This window comes from Pholis gunnellus (genome assembly GCF_910591455.1).
Source record: "Pholis gunnellus genome assembly, chromosome: 2".
Classification (NCBI taxonomy): Eukaryota; Metazoa; Chordata; class Actinopteri; order Perciformes; family Pholidae; genus Pholis; species Pholis gunnellus.
Window position 1 is genome coordinate 18081607 of NC_136536.1, and position 18428 is coordinate 18100034.

The 18428-nt window shown below is 42.9% G+C and overlaps 2 protein-coding genes across 2 annotated transcripts; both read right to left on the bottom strand.

Annotated features, from left to right (window-relative positions):
* Nucleotides 1–687: 687 nt before the first annotated feature.
* Nucleotides 688–12650, bottom strand: LOC306712176 (acylamino-acid-releasing enzyme). The gene is made up of 21 exons (XM_079181316.1): nucleotides 12316–12650; nucleotides 7976–8111; nucleotides 7320–7395; nucleotides 7156–7231; nucleotides 6939–7051; nucleotides 6606–6740; nucleotides 6396–6487; nucleotides 5896–5933; nucleotides 5677–5798; nucleotides 5520–5580; nucleotides 4939–5033; nucleotides 4437–4488; nucleotides 3465–3565; nucleotides 3005–3137; nucleotides 2821–2904; nucleotides 2628–2708; nucleotides 2190–2278; nucleotides 1769–1962; nucleotides 1556–1658; nucleotides 1235–1341; nucleotides 688–1080 (listed from the first exon to the last, which is right to left on the bottom strand). The coding sequence occupies exons 1-21, from the start codon at nucleotides 12431–12433 to the stop codon at nucleotides 981–983; spliced, it is 2106 nt and encodes a 701-aa protein (XP_079037442.1). The 5' UTR covers nucleotides 12434–12650; the 3' UTR covers nucleotides 688–980.
* A 511-nt stretch (nucleotides 12651–13161) lies between these two features.
* On the bottom strand, nucleotides 13162–17826 carry LOC306701531 (uncharacterized protein). The gene is made up of 3 exons (XM_079166854.1): nucleotides 17650–17826; nucleotides 17080–17404; nucleotides 13162–15830 (listed from the first exon to the last, which is right to left on the bottom strand). The coding sequence occupies exons 2-3, from the start codon at nucleotides 17270–17272 to the stop codon at nucleotides 14833–14835; spliced, it is 1191 nt and encodes a 396-aa protein (XP_079022980.1). The 5' UTR covers nucleotides 17273–17404; nucleotides 17650–17826; the 3' UTR covers nucleotides 13162–14832.
* Nucleotides 17827–18428: the final 602 nt, after the last annotated feature.

An 18428-nucleotide genomic window follows, 5' to 3' on the forward strand; every position in this document is an offset into this window, starting at 1 on the left:
AAAGGCTCCAGATGAGGTTTTCGAGTGGTTTGGGTGTTTTACAGCTCTGCAGTGGGTCTTTGTGGTTACTTCAGATGCCACATTTTAAAATGTGACTGTATACGTTACATGCAACACTTTGAGCTCAGGGTTTTTCCCCCTTTCCTTTTTTGGAAAAATCAAGAGGGAGTGATGATAAGGCCACCAAGCTGAGTACCTGATTGGCCACCAAGAGGTTCTCACTTGCATGGAACAGAGATATACTCATTTGAATGTGTATAAATTGATCTTTTGCCGACTGATTCACCCATATACATTCTATTTTGTTAAAGATATCTAAAACAGCCATATACAAATCATAGAGCTGGTAAATCATGAATGGAATAAATGTTCAGAGAAAAGGAAAACTGTTTAGACAGACAGAGACTGCCATCTGCTGGACATTATGCAAATTACATTTATGTAGAATATCTTTACCAGCCTGCTCTCTCTATATACTCTATATTATACATTTGCAGAAAGATATTGTAAGACTGCAGACTTGACTCAATGTAAACAGGCTTAAAACCTAAGTAGGGATCTTGGGAGATGAGGGAGGAGTAATATAACATTTGTTTTATCATCGTGGGGAAAACACTAATAGCTCGGGACCGTTTTTAGAATCACTAAAAGTATCACTGAGTAACCAAACATGACTCTAAGCATCAATACAGGTTTATAAGATATTTGTTTTATTACATGCTTTGATTTGAAAACGTTTTTTACAAAATTGAGTACATCATCACATATAGATCGATGGACATTTTTTTATTGTCAAAAAGGCATCGGTATGTTCAAGATTGTCAACTGCTGTGATAGTAAACTCATTTATCCAGAACTCCTTCAGCAAAGCTTCATCACAGTTTGTGCGTGTGTGTGTGTGTGTGTGTGTGTGTATGTGTGTGTGTGTGTGTGTGTGTGTGTGTGTGTGTGCGCGCGCGCCTTCATGCATCCATGTGTGTTCAGAGATGCTGGTGCAGCCACAGCACTGTGTTGAGGAAGCAGTCGGCCTGCGTGTCCACTCTGGACAGAGAATGCCCGTCTTCTGGAAACCACAACAATCTGGATGGACAAACAGAACGATGCTGAAAAAAAATCTGTTTTAATAATCACAATCTCTGTCTTGATGAGGGGGGGGAATGACAAGAGTGCCTGCCCTGTCTGTTGCCTTGATCAGATTGTTTATTAAGTGCATTTAATGTTTGCTCTGCTGTACCTGACAGGTGAAGCTCTGCTCTTCAGTGCTTTATAGAGCTCCAGACCCTGGTGAGGGGACACTCGCCTGTCTCTGGCCCCCAGCATCAGTAACACTGGAGCCTTGATCTACAAACAAACACACACAGATAAACACACCGACATGAAAGTGTGTGTGTTGGCCCATTGGTTGGTCTATTGGTCTATTTTTTACAATACGTGCGCGTCCTCCAAAGCCTACGGCTGGCGGAGACAATAACTTCTGGTTTAAGAGTATGTTGGTTATTATCTCACCAGTACATTATGATTAAAATACTGTATTTAAAGTTGGTGTGTGTCTGACCTGAGCAGCATGTGTGATGGGTGACTTCTCTAGCATGGCAGCCAGGGCTTCAGCAGTGGGTATCTGGTCATACGAGTACTGAAGCCCCACACTGGTGTAACGCCTGAAGACACAGAGAGAGGATAAGAACATTAAAGTGGTTCAGATGTGTTGCAGAGGGGCTAAAGCTCATGTGTGGGTGTGTCGTTGTGTACATGTGTGTGTGTGTCTTACCAGTCTACTATGTCACTGGTGCCCAATAAAGTAGCAGCATTAATGACAGGGTTCCTGGCCACGCACGCTCTGTAGAACTCAGGGTACTGACCGACCAGATGACAAGACAGGAAACCCCCGTGAGAACCACCGATCACAGCCAATCGATCGGGGTCAAGGGCGATGTCTCTCTGCAGCGCAGTAAGCACGGCGGTCTGGGCAAAGACAAATTATTTTCAGTTCCAGGGTGACAATGGACAATGGACAATGGACAAAAAGCATTCTACCTTCAGCCTTCTACCTTCCAGCAATCTGACCTTCTACCGCCACAGTCATTTTCTCCAGTCCGCGATATTTGGAATTCTCAAATATTTCACAGATTCTTCTTACACACTAGTTTTTTTGCCTACCTCACTCTATCCAGGACTGTGTTAGTCAGTACCTGCACATCTTTTACATCTTGGCTTCCGATCTGACCGATCAAGGATAAAATGCTGTCCCGGCCGAACCCCGTGGATCCCCGATAGTTCACTAGATAGAGAGACAGAAAGAGGGAGAGAGAGGGAGAGAGAGGGAAGACGTCTTGATCAAAAGAGACATGGAAAAGCCTTTGATCATGTGGATTGAGGAGAATTTCTGTTTAAGTCTTTTACTCATTTTCACCAAAGTAAAAATGTATTTCCTTTTAAAAAGGGGATACGTTTAAACTGTTTTTACATACCCTCACACAAAGACGACACAGGGAAATTTTACAGTAAAAGAAATGCAAATGAGCTTCCATCTCCATTTCAAGTGTAAGTATGCCAGTGTTTGTGCTTGTGTGCGTGTGCGTGTGCGTGTGCGAGTGAGCGTGTGTCTGAGAGGAAGAGCGGGATCTCACCCATGAGCACAGCAAAGCCGAGTTTAGCCAGTCCAGCTGTGGTGCAGTTCCACTCGGCTGGGAACTGGGAGTGAGGGCCACCTGGAGGAGGAAAACAAACATTAAAATAAAACCATAATATAAATCAAGCAAAATGTTTCAATATGTTTCCGTCCTGGAAAAGAGAAGTCAACACAGATAAGTAAACACAGACCATGGATAAAGACGACCAGAGGTATCTTGGCTTCATTGGAGGGACGAGAAGGTTTAACCAAGACAGCCCCGAAGTCTAAACCAGCTGAGAGAGAGAGGAGAGAGAGACACCATAGCGAGGCTCATATTGACCTTCATCATTTTGACCCACTGTTTGTGTGTGTGTGTGTGTGTGTCATGCTCACAGTAGTGTGTGTTGTCCTCCTCTGGTGGAGGTGTAACATCTAGAACTGTCCATTGGAAGTCAAAGGTCATGAATGGCTGCTGCAGAGTTTGCCAGGTCACAGCCTCACCTGCTGAAGGGAGGAAACCCACCCTCTGCACGCACACGCACACACGCGCGCGCGCGCGCACACACACACACACACACACACACACACACACACACACACACACACACACACACACACACACACACACACACACACACACACACACACACACACACACACACACACACACACACACACACACACACAGTCCATTAAACAAAAAATATATATGTAAATACATTTTCATCTGAATTATCTTGTTTAACAATGCAGCAAACTGTATTATAGCATAATGCTTGTTGCTGTGTCTCTCATTCCTGTGTGTGTGTGTGTGTGTGTGTGTGTGTGTGTGTGCGTTCACGTGCAGTCTGACCAGAGTGGGAGGTGTGTTAGGGCTGGAGCAGCAGACGACCATCAGGTCCTTCTGGACTGTCAGCAGCTTCCAGCTGCCATAAGCTGGAAGATCAGAGAGACCTGCAGAGGAGGCAACAACAAAGACGGGAGTAAAGACAGAAAAAGAAGTGATGAAGGAAAGACAGAACACAGTCGAGGCACAATAGACGGAACATAACAAAGAGATAAAGATCTGGTCAAAGAAATGATGGACCCATATTAAATGGTACGGGTATTCATTGATGATATTATGTCCAGCAGTATATCCAAATCACAGATGTAGACGACATGCAGGAGATGCATCTGAAATCAAATGATTTTACTTTGAATAGTTAAAGTCTACTTTACCAGCGACATTATGCTCTTGCTATAAAACCTACATCTGAGCACTTCTTAGAATATAGATCCCAGTAAAAAATATTATTATCGTTACTACTCAGAGAATGCTCCTGTGGGGTTTCTGCAACTTTTGACTAATATTTTGAAATACCCCGATAGGATTTTGGTGGCAACATTACACCTGTTGGTTTTGTCGTACCTTCCTGTTTTCTCTTGTGCTCCTGAGGATGAAGATACAAAGGTGGAGGAGGAGGGACAGGAGGATCAGGAAGAAGAGGAGGAGGAGGAAAGTGAGAGTCAGAATAAGGGGGAGGAACTGGAAGTGAAGGAAAGAGAGAAGGGGGAGGTGGAAGAAGAGGGGAGAGGGGAGTATGAGGAAGACAAGATGACAGAGTAGAGAGAGGAGCAGCAGGAGGAGGAGGAGGAAAATGAAAATGAAGAATAGCAGGAAATGGGGGAGGAAGAGGAGGCCAACAGGGCAAAGGAGGAGGTGAAAGCAGAGGAGAGAGGGGAGGAGGAGACAGAGGAAAAGGAGGAGGAGGAGGGAAAAGAAGAGATGGAGATGAGGACAGAAGAGAGGGAGGAGGAGGTGGAGGAGAGGATGGACTCTTACTATCAGAAAGGGAGGTAACTTTGTTTGATCTTCTGTCGACCATAAAGAGATCCTGAGAGAGGGAGAGGGAGAGGGAGGGAGAGGGGGAGGGAGGGAGAGAGTAAATGAGTTATGGAAAGTATGTATACGAGGTTGTGATGAACACAAAATAATAAAAAAATATATTAACAAAAGGCCGGGAAGTGTAGGTATTTTAATTTAAAGTAATAATTTGACAATTTCGGAAATAAGCTCATTTGTTTTCGGGCCGAAAGTTAAACAAGAAGACTGATACCACTCGAATGTCTGAGTTGATTAGCTAAGCTTAGCATGAAGACTGGAATCAAAGGAAAACAGCTGGCCTAGCTCTGTTCAGAAAATCCACCAACCGAACCTCTGAAACTCACTCATCAACACAAGCTGGGATTTTTACATTTCGGCTTGTGTACCGATGTCACACATCAGGTAAAGCCTGTTAATTAGTGATTAGAGTCAAAGTATTCCTTAAATATGTGGTTTTTACCTTCCAGTTTCTTCGGGCGCTGCTGAACACCACTCTCTGACCGTCTGCAGACCAGCAGCAGGGTGGCAGAGCTTCATACACGCCTGCAAACTCACCTGAAACAAAGTGACGTGGATAGAATTCATGTTTTTACCTTTGATGTTTTATATTTTTAAATGCTGGTCTTCCACCGAGCACTCTAACACATCAGCTCTTTTTGTCCTGCTTTGTTAAGGGCTTCACACAATTTAATGCATTTTTGTTGGACGTGCCAAATCAAGCAAACATAGACAGTAACTGCAAAACTGCACATTTAGCAGGTATTCATCATAATGAACATCTTAATTTAGCATAATAACATCTGCTAAGTACAGCCGACGTTGATGGGAATGTCATTATTTTTGCAGGTTGGCAGAGTATTGGACAAATTAAAATGTTGACCCGATGACTGCACAAGATGAAAAATCAGAGACATTTCACTCAAAACCTCAACTGTCAACCTCATGGTGGCCCTAGAGGAAAAGAGGATCACCAAAGTCAGCAGGAACATGAACGTTTGACCCGACATTGCCACACCGCTAGTGTTACAGTATGTTACCCACCAGTCTGTGGTGTGTTGACAACGTCCAACAGGGTGGACGTCCTCCCGCCCCTCAGGTCCAACTGTGGAGGATTAACAGTCACTGTTAACGGAACGAAAACAAATACACACACATCTACACACACACACACACACACACACACACACACACAGTGTACCTGCTGCAGACTGAGGCACTGATTGTGAGGTCCAAACACTCGACCCAGCAGGTAGATCAGCGTGGACCCGTCTGGACTCAGCCTGGGACAGGACACCGACAAGTTGTCCCCAGACAGACACTCTGGTTCGGAGGGAGGAGGAAAGTTCAGTCATCGAAGGAGCAGAGAGGGTGTGCGAGTGTGATTCATTAACAAAGACACAGAGACGAATGTGCTCACCACAGTGTCCACCCAGGTCCAGCTTGAATAACGCTGACCTGGAACAGAATTGTAAGAGTGAGAGACACAAAATGAAACTGTGACGTCCACTGTTGAGTGTGAGCCCTGCTATCCAAAATCTGCATTCTGACACTTCTTCTTAAACTTAATGTTCTGCTCAATCACTACTGTTCTCCAATTTCCTTTTCAGTTTGGATTCAGCACATCTCACACACAAGAAAAGGAACCCTCCCTGCCACCAACATACTGTAACAACAACAACAATAATTGACTGATATTTTTATGTAAAAGTGGCCATTTTTAGTACTTTTATATATGGTATGTATTAAAAAAAAGAAGAGAGCTTCTTTTTTCTTTTGTACTTATCCAAATCAAAACTTGTGATTTTTTGGGATATGTAGATAAACTTCACTTCACATTGTTTTTGTTTATTTCAGTGCTTAAGTTTCTGTTTTTCATGCTGACTCTAGCTCAATCAGAAGACAAAGCATCAGTCTGACCTGCGGTTGGAGCAGAACCGCAGTCCGAGTCTGAAAGGTTCGTGGTACCAACCGACAAGAAACACAGACTGACTGCCGGGAGCCCACAGAGCCTGGAGGACAACACGCAAACACACACAGTGTTATTAAAGACGAACCAAAGGCCCAATGAATTCACACTTGACCTGCACACACGAGCAGTCCAAGAACATAAAGCCTCTCTGTCCTCGCCTGTCCAGGTGAGACATCACGCGGGACGCCCTGCAGGACGCTGACGGAGCCGCTCTGCAGGTTCACCACACAAATCACCGGGACGCTCTTATTGGTCAGAGACTCACCCCAGTCTTCACAGTACACGCTCCTGTCCTGTTTGGGCACAATAACACACAACATTAACACGTTCCTGTGTGGTTAACAACATTAATGTGATTTTCTTATTTTTTTGGGGCTTAAGAATATATTCTACAAAATGTTCTATCCTTCTGATGTATTTACAATCTGCATGTTATTGATTTGAATGCACATAAAGCGCATTAATCCATCTGGTGCAGGTGTGTGTAATACCTTCCTGCATGCAGATTCCCCATCATGTGTTCCTGTTGATGTGTTCTTAATCTTCTCAGCTACATACAGCAGTTTCTTCTCACACTCCGACCATGACAGACAGCCAAACTGGGCTGGAAACGGATGATGAGACAGTTATGCTTTGGTATTTCTTGGGTGGTGATGCATCAGATTTCTTTCTTGTTGGGGGGAAAACAAGAAACAACGCATGTCTCACCGTCATCGTACACTCTGCCGTGTTTGTTGAGAGCAGTCAGGTTGAGGCACTTCCTGAGGCCGTGGCGGTCCCATATCTGAACACCAACGACCAAAAACAACAACGGTCCGTCAAAATGCCCGATCATTGATGTCACAGAGGATGCTGAGGTCTGTTTTCCTCACCTCGAGGAGCTGGTGGCCACTTGTTTCCCTGACAACGGCCCTGAGGCCCTGAATGGGAGAGAGTCCACTCAGCACCCTGAAGAGCAGGAGAGAAATAAAAACTCTCGAAGGCAAACTCAGCAACAGGCTGAAAAGCAATGTTTCACTGGACTCTCTGGTTAAAAGTTTATTTTTTTTACTTTACACAGTGATGCCACGCTTCCTCACGACTGCAGCAAGGTGAGAGGTTAAAGCAAAGGAAACGATCTAATATTTCCTGACACCATTTTTAAGATAAAGACAGTCTGGAAGAATGAATGGTGAGACATCAGATAAATAGATAGATTAGATACTTTATTCATCCCCAGGGGGAAATTTGGTTGTTACAGCAGCAAAGATATACTTCAGCAAACAAAGTAACAGTAACATTAAATATCATTTATATAATATTCAATAAATGAAAACAGTAAATGCAGAAGTACGTGCGGCACTTTCGTCATCAATGACGTTGAAATAAATCTGCCTTTTTAGTCAACAAATGCCAATAACAAGATCTTAGTGAAATCTCACGAAAGGTTCAAAATGTCAAAATATGAGCTTTCTGTTGAATGCGAGGGTCATTCACTTTCTTTCTCACAGTATTTTGTGCGTGTGTGTGTGTGTGTGTGTGCACTCACTCTCCAGACACAGGTACACAGGGTCCTGGTGGAAGGACAGTCCTGATGCTCTTGTGGTCGTTGCTGTCTGTGATCAGAGTCCACTCCTGAGAGTAGCGAAGTCTTGAGCCTCGGACCAGGTCGCTCTGACTCCACTCTGAATGTGAACGTGGTGAGAAGTTTTCCAAGATGGGTTTAAAAAAAAAAAAAAAGATTTGATTATGTTTATTGTTCCACTTTAAAATGCCAAAAACGTATCTTTATTGCATCTCTGTAATAACTGGAGGATGCTCCACAAAAAAGTATTTTCTACTCTAACATTATGTAATGGTGATGTTATGCTTCACTTGTGTTCTGGATCCAATCTGATCTGATCTGGTTAAGTCTTCCAGCTGTCTCCTTACTCATCACAGAAATCATTAACCCCTTAACCTCTGGTTCAGACCCCTGAACACTCAAACAGGCTGCTGTCGCCCCATTCCTCAAAATACCTGGACTCAACCCTGACGTCATGAGTCATTTCAGGCCCATCTCCAGTCTCCGTCTTTCTGTTGGAACGTGTTGTCGCCTCTCAACTAACAGCCGAGCTACACTGATGACTTCCAGCTCTACATTTCCACCAAATCCATCCCCACTGCAGCTCACTGCACTCTCACCAACTACCTCACTGGAATTCATTCACGCAAACACCCTCAAACTAAGCTGTGATACATCAGACATGATAACCATCCGTCCCAAATCCCTCACCAAAAAACACTCACAACATCGTCCTCGCCGTTGATTGCTCCACTCCGTCTCACTCCCCACACATCCGCAACCTCAGAGTTATTTTCAACGTCTCCTCCGAACACGTCGATGAAATCACCAGGCCCCTCCCTCTGGAACTCTCTCCCCAAACACAGCCGAGAGTGTCATTCAAATCACACATTGAAAACGCACCTTCTTAGAGCTGCTTTTAACGTGTGGTTCATGTTTTCTATGATCATTTTAACTTATGTTATGTGTCTTTGACTACTCTATAAATAAAATGTATTAATAAGATAAGATAATCCTTTATTAGTCCCACAGCGGGGACATTTGCAGGATTACAGCAGCAAAGTGGACAGTGCAACAAGAGACATTATATTTAACATTTAAACAGTATAACTTTGCTTGAATCGGTGGAAATTGGTGGTGTTGAACCCACAATCCAACGTAGTGTTCAACATCCAGCCAGGTACAACAGTCATGTTGATAGGTATTCTTCCAGGGAAACAGATGGTTTACTCTGTAAACCCTTCTAAACCCTTAAGACAAGATCACTGGTGTCAGTAGCAGAGTGCCTTTGACAGCAGGTGGTCACGAAATGCTGGCGGTCGTAGTCATTCCCACTGGGATGTTTCTTTTCATTCTGGCTGGTTGAAATCTAAGAAAGTGAGGGTTTCTTTCATTGCCTCCATAATGCACCAGCTGATCTAGGTTAACGTGCTGATAAGAGGAGAAGATGTCTAGATAACTACTGGCCAGACTTCTGTTCCTCTTGTGCCGACATCAGTCTACAATGTCAGCTGTGCACACAAGATAGCTTTTGAGAAAACTGGCATTCAGCTTGATATCTATGAGCTCATGAACTTTCCTCAAGCGCAACCATCAGGACATCGCTGGTAAGGCTCAAAGAAGAGTGAAATCATCGCCTTGCCTTGTCTGCCAAACACCAGCAGGTCTGGTAGGGATGGATGAGTATTTAAATGAAACAGTGGAATAGATTCTTACAGCTATGGTGTAATTATACAGCATTCAAAGGAGGTATTTTCCTACCGACAAATAAATATTGCATATCGCGCAGTATAAAAACCTAATTCAGACCGTGAATTAGAAACGTTAGATGCTGTTTGCCCATATTTTCAACATGTAATAGCTTCATGCTTCAAGAGGACAGTTTTTCTTTCATCATACTCTCCGTTTAAAACAGCATACCACTGTTTTTCATTGACATTACTGCAGATCATTTTCCAAAATAACCTTGTGTGGTTTCAGGTTTCTGAATGTGTCTTTTCTTATTTCTGGGGGTTTCCATTCATTTCCAAACAGTAAAAAAACAAATCACCAGACATTTGTAATCCATCCCACTGAAGTTCCATCATATGTTTGGTTTTAACTGTTGCCTCACAACAACAGCAAAACTCACAAACATTAGTGCAAACCATAGGTGCAAACACAACAGGTGCAAGTGAGTGAGTGAGTGAGTGAGTGAGTGAGTGAGTGAGTGAGTGAGTGGTAGGCCTACAGCTCATCTCTGGGTAACAGTAGAGTGGATTACTTCACTAACACCCCGATCACACCACAGCAAAATCACAGTGTACCTGGACATACAAACACCCAATCATGAGGTACTAAAGCCAACTGCACAATTAAAGAAAAAGGCTACAAATAAAGAAAATAACATAGAAACATAGCAAAACACTATCTGGCAACAAGTCCAGTCACTTTGAGACCAGTTTCTAGAAAGAAAAACTGTGAAGGTGTACACAGGGCAGGAGAAAAGGCTAAATAACATATTTGACCTTTCAGTGTACAAACCTGAAGGCCTCAAATAGAAAAGACCAAGAAATTAACAACAATAAAAAGATTGGTTGACAATTAATGTAAAAACTTCAAAAATAATTTAAGGAAACTATCAAACCAAGAGCATAGACAACCAGAACATTCTTCTTCACTATGCTGACACATTAAAACTATATAAAAACACAGTCAGACCAACATGTTAGAAGTCAGCTAAATGCTAATGAGGAATCCATAAAAACAAACCACACATTTGATCCCTCTAAACAAACAAAAACACAAGGATCTACCCATCCAAAACGGAGAAGTATGAGTGAACCACTTCTCCAATCTGGCTGGTACAGTCGAGAACAATAAACAGCAAAAACACATTCAACGCTGCTCCATAAAAGTGGAGACAAATTTGAAACGCCAATAACTAGCGTGGGATGTGTGTCAACAGCAGCCTCAGGAACATCCCCTGTATGATCACCAACCACGGAGCCCTACATTTCCTCACTGAAAAGAATGTTCTCAGCAAATCACAAATTGGCTTTTCACCAAACTGTCGGTTTGGGATGGACCCAAAACTAAGGAAATCTTTGAGTATGTTCAGACTCATTGAGCAGCACAGCATCGCCAGCGAGGGAGAACAGACTGTGCACCCACTGCTCACAACATGATTCAGAAAACGAGCTGCACTGTTTCACTACCTGCTAACTGTACCAAGACACCAGGGATGTATAGATAGATAGATAGATAGATAAACTTTATTTCAGACTCAGGGTCCAGATAGACAAACACATAAAATGACACACACAAACAATAAAGGTGCATAGGCCTAGCAATGCCTTACAAAGAGACAGCTGTACCAATGTCGCCACAGCTGGGACTGGTAGCTTATGTTGGTTAAAACTAATATGATCTCATTTTCAGAAGTCATTAAGTCACACATTAATTTATACATACGATTTTTTAACACAGTTTGGAAAGTATTGACTCGCGCAGCCACAAACATTCCAGCACTACTGCATGTCGGTCTCTTTAGCAGTATTCTGGCGTCATTATAAGCTACTTGAAGTCTCTGTAAGCTTCTTTTTTTTTGTAGTTTGACCACAAGTGTGCAGTGTAGAGTGGTGTACAATATGCTCTGAACAGAGACCTCTTCACTCCATCTGTGCACAGACCAAACTTGCGTGAGAGACTGTTTGCTTGTGCACACATCCGACGACATTGCCTAGAAACGTCATTATCATCGGTGAAACTTCCGTACCTGCTGCCTGCTGAGTGAAACGCAGCAATATGCCAACACAGCAGCAATACGTGTGAGCTGTTGTGACAGGAAAACAGCGTCCAATAGAATAAAACCAAGAAGACTGTCAATCATCTTGCAATGACCGTTTGCACTGTAAATAGACTTAACCTACATACACATACCTTTAAATAGGCTACATTTATTCTTAAATAAATGTTGCAATAGATACACAGTTCTTTTTTGTGCTCATATTCTGTAGCTGCCATGTCCACAATTGTCTATTTTTATCTTAAGTTATTTGTATGTAGTCTATATACTGTATTTAAGAGCAAAATCTAAATGTTTCATTTGAAGAGAAACTTATTTGTATTTATACTTTTCATTATAATGTTGTAATGTTACAGCCCTCTGTTGACACATTTCTATATGCTAGTTTTCTGTTTGTGAACGTCTTTTTGTCTTTCTCACTTGATTTTGCAATATTACTGTATGTTCCCCATGTCATCAAAGCTTCTTAGAATTGAATTGTAAGAGGGAGAGAGAGAGAGAGAGAGAGACAGAAAGAGAGAGAGAGAGAGACAGTCACCTGCAGTCACGGTGTATGTCCCGAGCTCAGGGAGCTGTTCCTCTCTCACATGGGCAGAAACAGGTGCGGGGAGACCGCTGATCTCTCCGTACACCCCGGTGACCTGTCCGGGGTCCATCTGGGTCCGCTGCCGTAGACGCGCACTGAGCTCACATTAAGTCACCAACCGACCACACTGGCACGCTCCACGCGAGCAGCTCGGACAAGCGCAAACTCGTGCATCGAGCAGAAAAGTGAAACCGTTAGCAGCTGGTCGGAGGGTTAAAATAGTCGCGTGGCTCAGTTTACAGAAGTTGCGTTCATGAATTGATCCACAATGCAAAAACACAACGGTGTTCGCTCTACCAGCGCCTCCATGTTGAAAGCACGAACGGACGATACCACTTTGGCTCCGTTTGGAGGGGTGTGGTAGAGAGAGCTGACTGCACGCGGGCAGCGGACACAAAGATAGTAATTCTTGATGTTTGTTGTAAACAGTACTATTACCGATAAACTGGTTAATAACAGAAATTCTAATGGCATTATAGTTTGCTTCTTGAGAAATGAATAACCAGCGATTCAGCATGTTTATATAAGTCACAACCTTCAAGGTGTGGCCTATTGTTCTATTTCAAATCTTTATAAGGAATTCTCAAATTAAACAAATTAGAGAGGAGCAATTATTTTCAGGGGAACCCTAAATACAGCTTTACACTCCTTTTGGCTTTTACACTTATACTGCCATCTAGTGGTAGAAATGGTAAACACTTTTACTCTTCGTCTCCTTTTACAGGCTATGCTCTGCGTTCACTCAAGCAACAGCACAATACGGTGGAAGAATAAATAGTGCTAACAGCAACAACTCTGCACACGCAAAAATGACTTTTATTAAACTACATTACGAACCGTATTGCATCGAACAATCCACAGATGAATCGAAAACTCTCTCTGCGCTCTGTACATGGATAAATGAATATTACATCTCATGTAGTCAACTATTGTTGCTGACACACTCCCATCGGCCCACGTTTATTTATTTATTTATTTATATTTATTTATTGTTCTTCTTCTGTTACCCTGGTATGTGCTTGCATCATAGACTAACAATGTTCTTGCATACTGTCATTCTATTGCCTTGACTTATATTTTGACATATTCTTACATCCGGACTGTCTCTCTTCAAAAGAAAAAACAAATAAACATTAAAACAGACTATCAAAACATACACAGACCAGGGGGGGGGGGGGGGGGGGGGGGCACCCTCCTCTGACTAGTGGCACTCTTGTGACTACTGGTGGCACTGGCACTGGTGGCACTGGCAGCTGGTGGCACCTACTGACACCTACATATCAGCAGAGGAAGCGTGAAGATATTTTCAGATTGGATGATTTATTTTCATCATATTATCCGATTGTCTTGGAAAGACTGTATTATGTTCCCCTTTGTTTCAAAACCAGCTAAATCATACTTAAATAAAATGAATGAGAAACAGAAAGGTACAACATGGTTACTCTCAGGATGTACACAGAGAACGGGTGGCTCAGGTGACTCAACTAAAATCATAAAACTGATTTACGGCAGCTGACCTGTCGTAACACCAGTGGGTGTTCTCCGGTAATGTGGCTCGGCAGCTTCTTGGCGGGTGCCAAACGAGTGCCGCTCTGTTGTGACACCTGACTGACGCTTGCCACTGTCAGCAGTCGCACTCGCCGTCTCTCATTTTATTGATGCTTCTGGAGACAGATAGATCACCTTTAACCGCTACACAGGCTACAGAGCACTGTGATTCCTGATCAATATGATCATCTACAAAATCTTAATTCAGATATTAGAAATTGTGAGAGAAAAAGTTATCCACCAAAATGCAGATGTGACGCTCGTCAAAAGACACTTTGAACCACAGTTAATTCATTAATTAGCCGAGCTTGGGCTTTTACTTCACATATGACAACACAAAAACTCCTCTACAACACTAGACAAAGCGTCTAAACACTAGTCGTGCCGCTGAACATAAAAGTTAATAATCTGACAACCAGCCAGAGGGTGAAGCTGAAAACAAACACACGAGGTGTAAAGTCCGTCGACAGCAGCGGGTCGACTGTGTCGACTTCATATTTCAACACTTCTTCATAGAACTAACCTCTTGATTTTGGTCTCAAAATGCACCAGATTGATGCATTTAACTTTAAAATGTACAATATTAACTAGAAAATAAAAACTAAATTAGTCTACTGGTTTAAACTACAGCCAGTACTAAGCTCCCTGCCCACGTGAGGAGACGTCGCCTTACACGAAGCATGGATCTCTCACTGCGATCAAGGTTTATTGTGTCACTAATCACAAGCGGGGGGCCAATTGTGTGTGAGGACAGGGTTTTGAGGGAAACAATTCAAATTCAGAACGTGGAATCAATAAGCAGCGCTCTCAAATTAAAACATGCTTTTGAATAAAGGATAGGCTAAAAAGCACCAGAGTTCTTCCCCTGCGTTGTGTGCCATGTGGTGTGTCAGATTTACCTTTTGCATACAAACAGAACCACTAAAGCTGGTTGTCTTTTGTATGTTTAACCGTGTGTACCTTCAGAGCTGACTTGTCCCGAAATTTGTTATCACAAACTGAGCAACTGAAAGGTTTCTCTCCCGTGTGGATTCTCATGTGTGTCTGTAAAGATGAACTCTGGTTAAAAGATTTCTGACAAACTGAGCAGCTGTAAGGTTTCTCCCCAGTGTGGATTCTCATGTGTTTCTGTAAATTTGAACGCTGGTTAAAAGATCTCTTACAAACTGAGCAGCTGAAAGGTTTCTCTCCGGTGTGGATTCTCGTGTGTTTCTGTAAATCTCCATTACAAACGAAACCTTTCAGACACACCGAGCAGCTGTACAGTTTTTCTCCTGTGTGGCCTTTCATGTGTCTCTTTAAAACTCCCTTACAAGTAAAACATTTCTCACACACTGAGCAGCTGTACGGTCTTTCTCCGGTGTGGATTCTCATGTGTTGCTTCAGATCTGCACTCTTGACAGTTGTTTTCTCACAATCGGAGCATCTAAAACGTTTCTCAGCAGCACTACATGTTGAACCACTGACGGGAACTTCATCAGGTTTCAAAGAGTTTAAACCGGACCGAGGTTCTCTGGTCTCCTTCCAATCATCACTGTCATCGGTGACAGAAGAGTCTCCAGTCTTGTCATCAGTATCTGGTCCTTGATGTCTATCTGGATCTGAGTTCCTGTCTGGTTCTGGTCCTCCACAGTCCTCTCCATCAGCTTCTGTTTCCATCTGTTCAGTTTGTCTTTCATGAAGCCGTGAGGACTGAGCTTCCTCTTCATCATCTTCACTCTTCACAAGAGTGAATGAGAACATGACATCAGCCTCCTCCAGTCCTTGAAGCTGCTCACCCTCCTGACTGGTCCAGAGTTCCTCCTGTTCCTCTTTAATGTGTGGGGGCTCTGGGTCCTCCTGGTCCAGACTGGAGCTCCACTCTTGCTGCTCAGGGGGAACCTCTTCTTTAACCACCACCAACAGCTGCTGCTGGACGTCTGCAGGGAAACAGAAAACACACACACAGAGACGTTACAAAGAAATGTTAGTATTTGTCACGATTAGGCTTTGCCTTCTGTCTTCTGTGTGTCTTGGTGTAGCTCCACACCCTCCTCACTCTACCTGTCAGTCACTCCCTCTGCATCAGCCTAACTCCCTTCACCTGACTCTGATCACTAATCAAGCACTCCCTCCTCATCAGCACAACTCCCCTCACCTGTTCAACCTACTTTATAAACCCCTGCCAGATCATTGTCATGTCTACCCGCCCGTTTTTGCTCCTGCTGGATTTTCCCCCACGTCTCTTGTCTTGTGCTTGGACTCCCTGTTGTGTTCTGGTAACGATTCCCATTTTTTTAATTAAATATCTGCTTCACGCTACTCTGCCTGGTCTGCGTTTGAGTCCTCCAACACACCCCGTGACAGTATTGAACAAATAGTCTTCTGTTCATTTTTCCTGCCATCATTCCCTCTTACACTCCCTGTGCACAGTTACCCAACAGACATAACAAAACAAATTTTAAAAGACACAACGCACCAGCAGCGATGAGGTCATCAATAGTCACATGGCAAAAAAAGTCACCTGCGGGCAGTTATAGTTGAGTCATGTACGTAAACCTGCCACCGTAGAAACAGTGGATAGAACCTTCAGAAGCAGCCACAACGTAACCGTGGACGTGCATCAGAGGTGAGCTCCGTCTCTAAACCAATAGCACTCCACCTTGGTAGTCAGCTGTAGAGAACATCCATGTAAAGATGAAACTGAAATGTGACGACACAATCTGAACTAATAAACTTTGTTTAGAGACTGCTCTCAGGAACCTATAGGTAAAGGTTGAATCCCACCACCCCCTCCTAAACACACACACGATTATTTGTTGCTTTTAGGTAGTACGCTTGTAATTGTTTGATAGATGTGTTGATTTATATTATTGATTTATAATCAGTATTGTTTTCTGTGATTTTGTGTATGTGTTGTGATAATAGCTGGATGTTATCAATGGAACCAGATAATATAATCATTTCATCAACTCTTATGGGACCAGGAACATATGAACCATTTTAGAATTTAACAAGCTGCAAAATCCATGTGGTGTTATCAAAGATAACAAATTAAAATGGTTTCTGTCATATAGAAGCTGAGAGAACAGATCAGAAGAATGATGAGATTAAACTAACTAACTTATAAAGTTAGCAGTCGTAGCATAAACAGTGTTTGATAACAGAGAAAAAACAAAGTGAACCAACCTGCTCTTTGTTTCCGGACTTCCGGGTTGAAAACAGCATCCAGTAGTTTCCGTTGTCGCTCGTTCTCCTCTTTAGTACGATACAGTTTCTCCTCGTACTCTGCTATCGTGCTTTCAAACAGACCAAATATATCTTCAGCAGCCGCAGTTAGTCGCTGGTTGATTACAGATCTCAGCATTTGGACTTGAGACATTTTCACTAAACCACAGAAACGTTACTAACCGTTAAACACGGGTTGCTCACTCTGACCTGCGCTGTTACGTTAACGCTACTTGGTTACGTTCGGGTCCGTCCACCTCCTGCTAGCATGCTAACTTCATTAGCTCTGTAGGACACCAGGAGACAATCCGGACGTTTTAAATGAAGCGAGACAACACATAGTCCACTTGGTTCAAAGCATTTGTACTTTTGAGATTTTCACACAACGACAGAAACACCGTTTACTCTCCATTAAACTCTGACTAGCGCTGTGTTGCTAATTTCCGGTCCCCGTCGGTCTGTTTCCATCTAACATGCTAAGCTAACTTCAATAGCTTTGTAGGCTACCCGGAGATGAGTCACAGGACATACATCCAGAAAAAAAGGCGAAGAGCCAAGCGTCCATTCAGACAGGTTTATCCAGACATACAGAGACTCTGGTGGATCAGTACTGATGGAGCTAACTGATACTTTCTCCAGCAACGCGGAGATCCTCCTGGTGTCACTGGCACCGCAATAGCTAGTCTGTGGCAAGCGTCAGTCAGGACTCGGGTGTCGCAACAGCGAGCAGCACTCGTTCATCAACCGTGTGAGCGACAGGTCAGCTGCCGTAAATCAGTTTTATCACCATAGAATGGATTTTATATTATACCTTTCACTTCATAATATATTACTTATATCCCATAATACATATAATGTACCAGCCTTTAACAAAAAATGTAATTAAATGTATGTTTTACAATTTTTAACATATGTTATACTGTTATACCATCACTATGTTACTTTGAGGAAAACTACAGTTAGACTAAGCACAACTCTGTTTTCCACCAGATTGTTATCAGTGAAGTTCCCATGGTCGGAGAGAGGCCTGAATCCATCCTCAGTTTGAGTAGATTTCATTTTCTTAAATAAACTGTCATACGTCACAAAGACTATCAACAGGCTGTTACAGGTCCAGCCTTTCCCATAACGGATACAAATTAGTGTTTGATAAGAATGAACCAAACGTGTCTCTATTTTTCAATTGTCATCATGTATTGCTTCATGAACTATAATAATAACCTAGAGCAGGGGTCTTCAACGTGTTTCAGGCCAAGGACCCCCAAACTGATAGAGATGGAGCAGGGACCCCCGACTATCTATCTATATAT

Bases quoted from the DNA above. Each gene is read 5' to 3' on its own strand.
- LOC306712176 (XM_079181316.1), bottom strand. From the start codon at position 12,433: ATGGACCCCGGACAGGTCACCGGGGTGTACGGAGAGATCAGCGGTCTC. The intron at 6,741-6,938 runs GTATTACACACA...GTGCCCAAACAG, and splicing joins GGGAATCTGCATGCAGGAAG to GACAGGAGCGTGTACTGTGA. The intron at 2,279-2,627 runs GTGAGATCCCGC...CTCTCTATCTAG, and splicing joins CGGCTTTGCTGTGCTCATGG to TGAACTATCGGGGATCCACG.
- LOC306701531 (XM_079166854.1), bottom strand. From the start codon at position 17,272: ATGTCTCAAGTCCAAATGCTGAGATCTGTAATCAACCAGCGACTAACT. The intron at 15,831-17,079 runs GTTGGTTCACTT...GTTTCCCTGCAG, and splicing joins AGTCCGGAAACAAAGAGCAG to ACGTCCAGCAGCAGCTGTTG.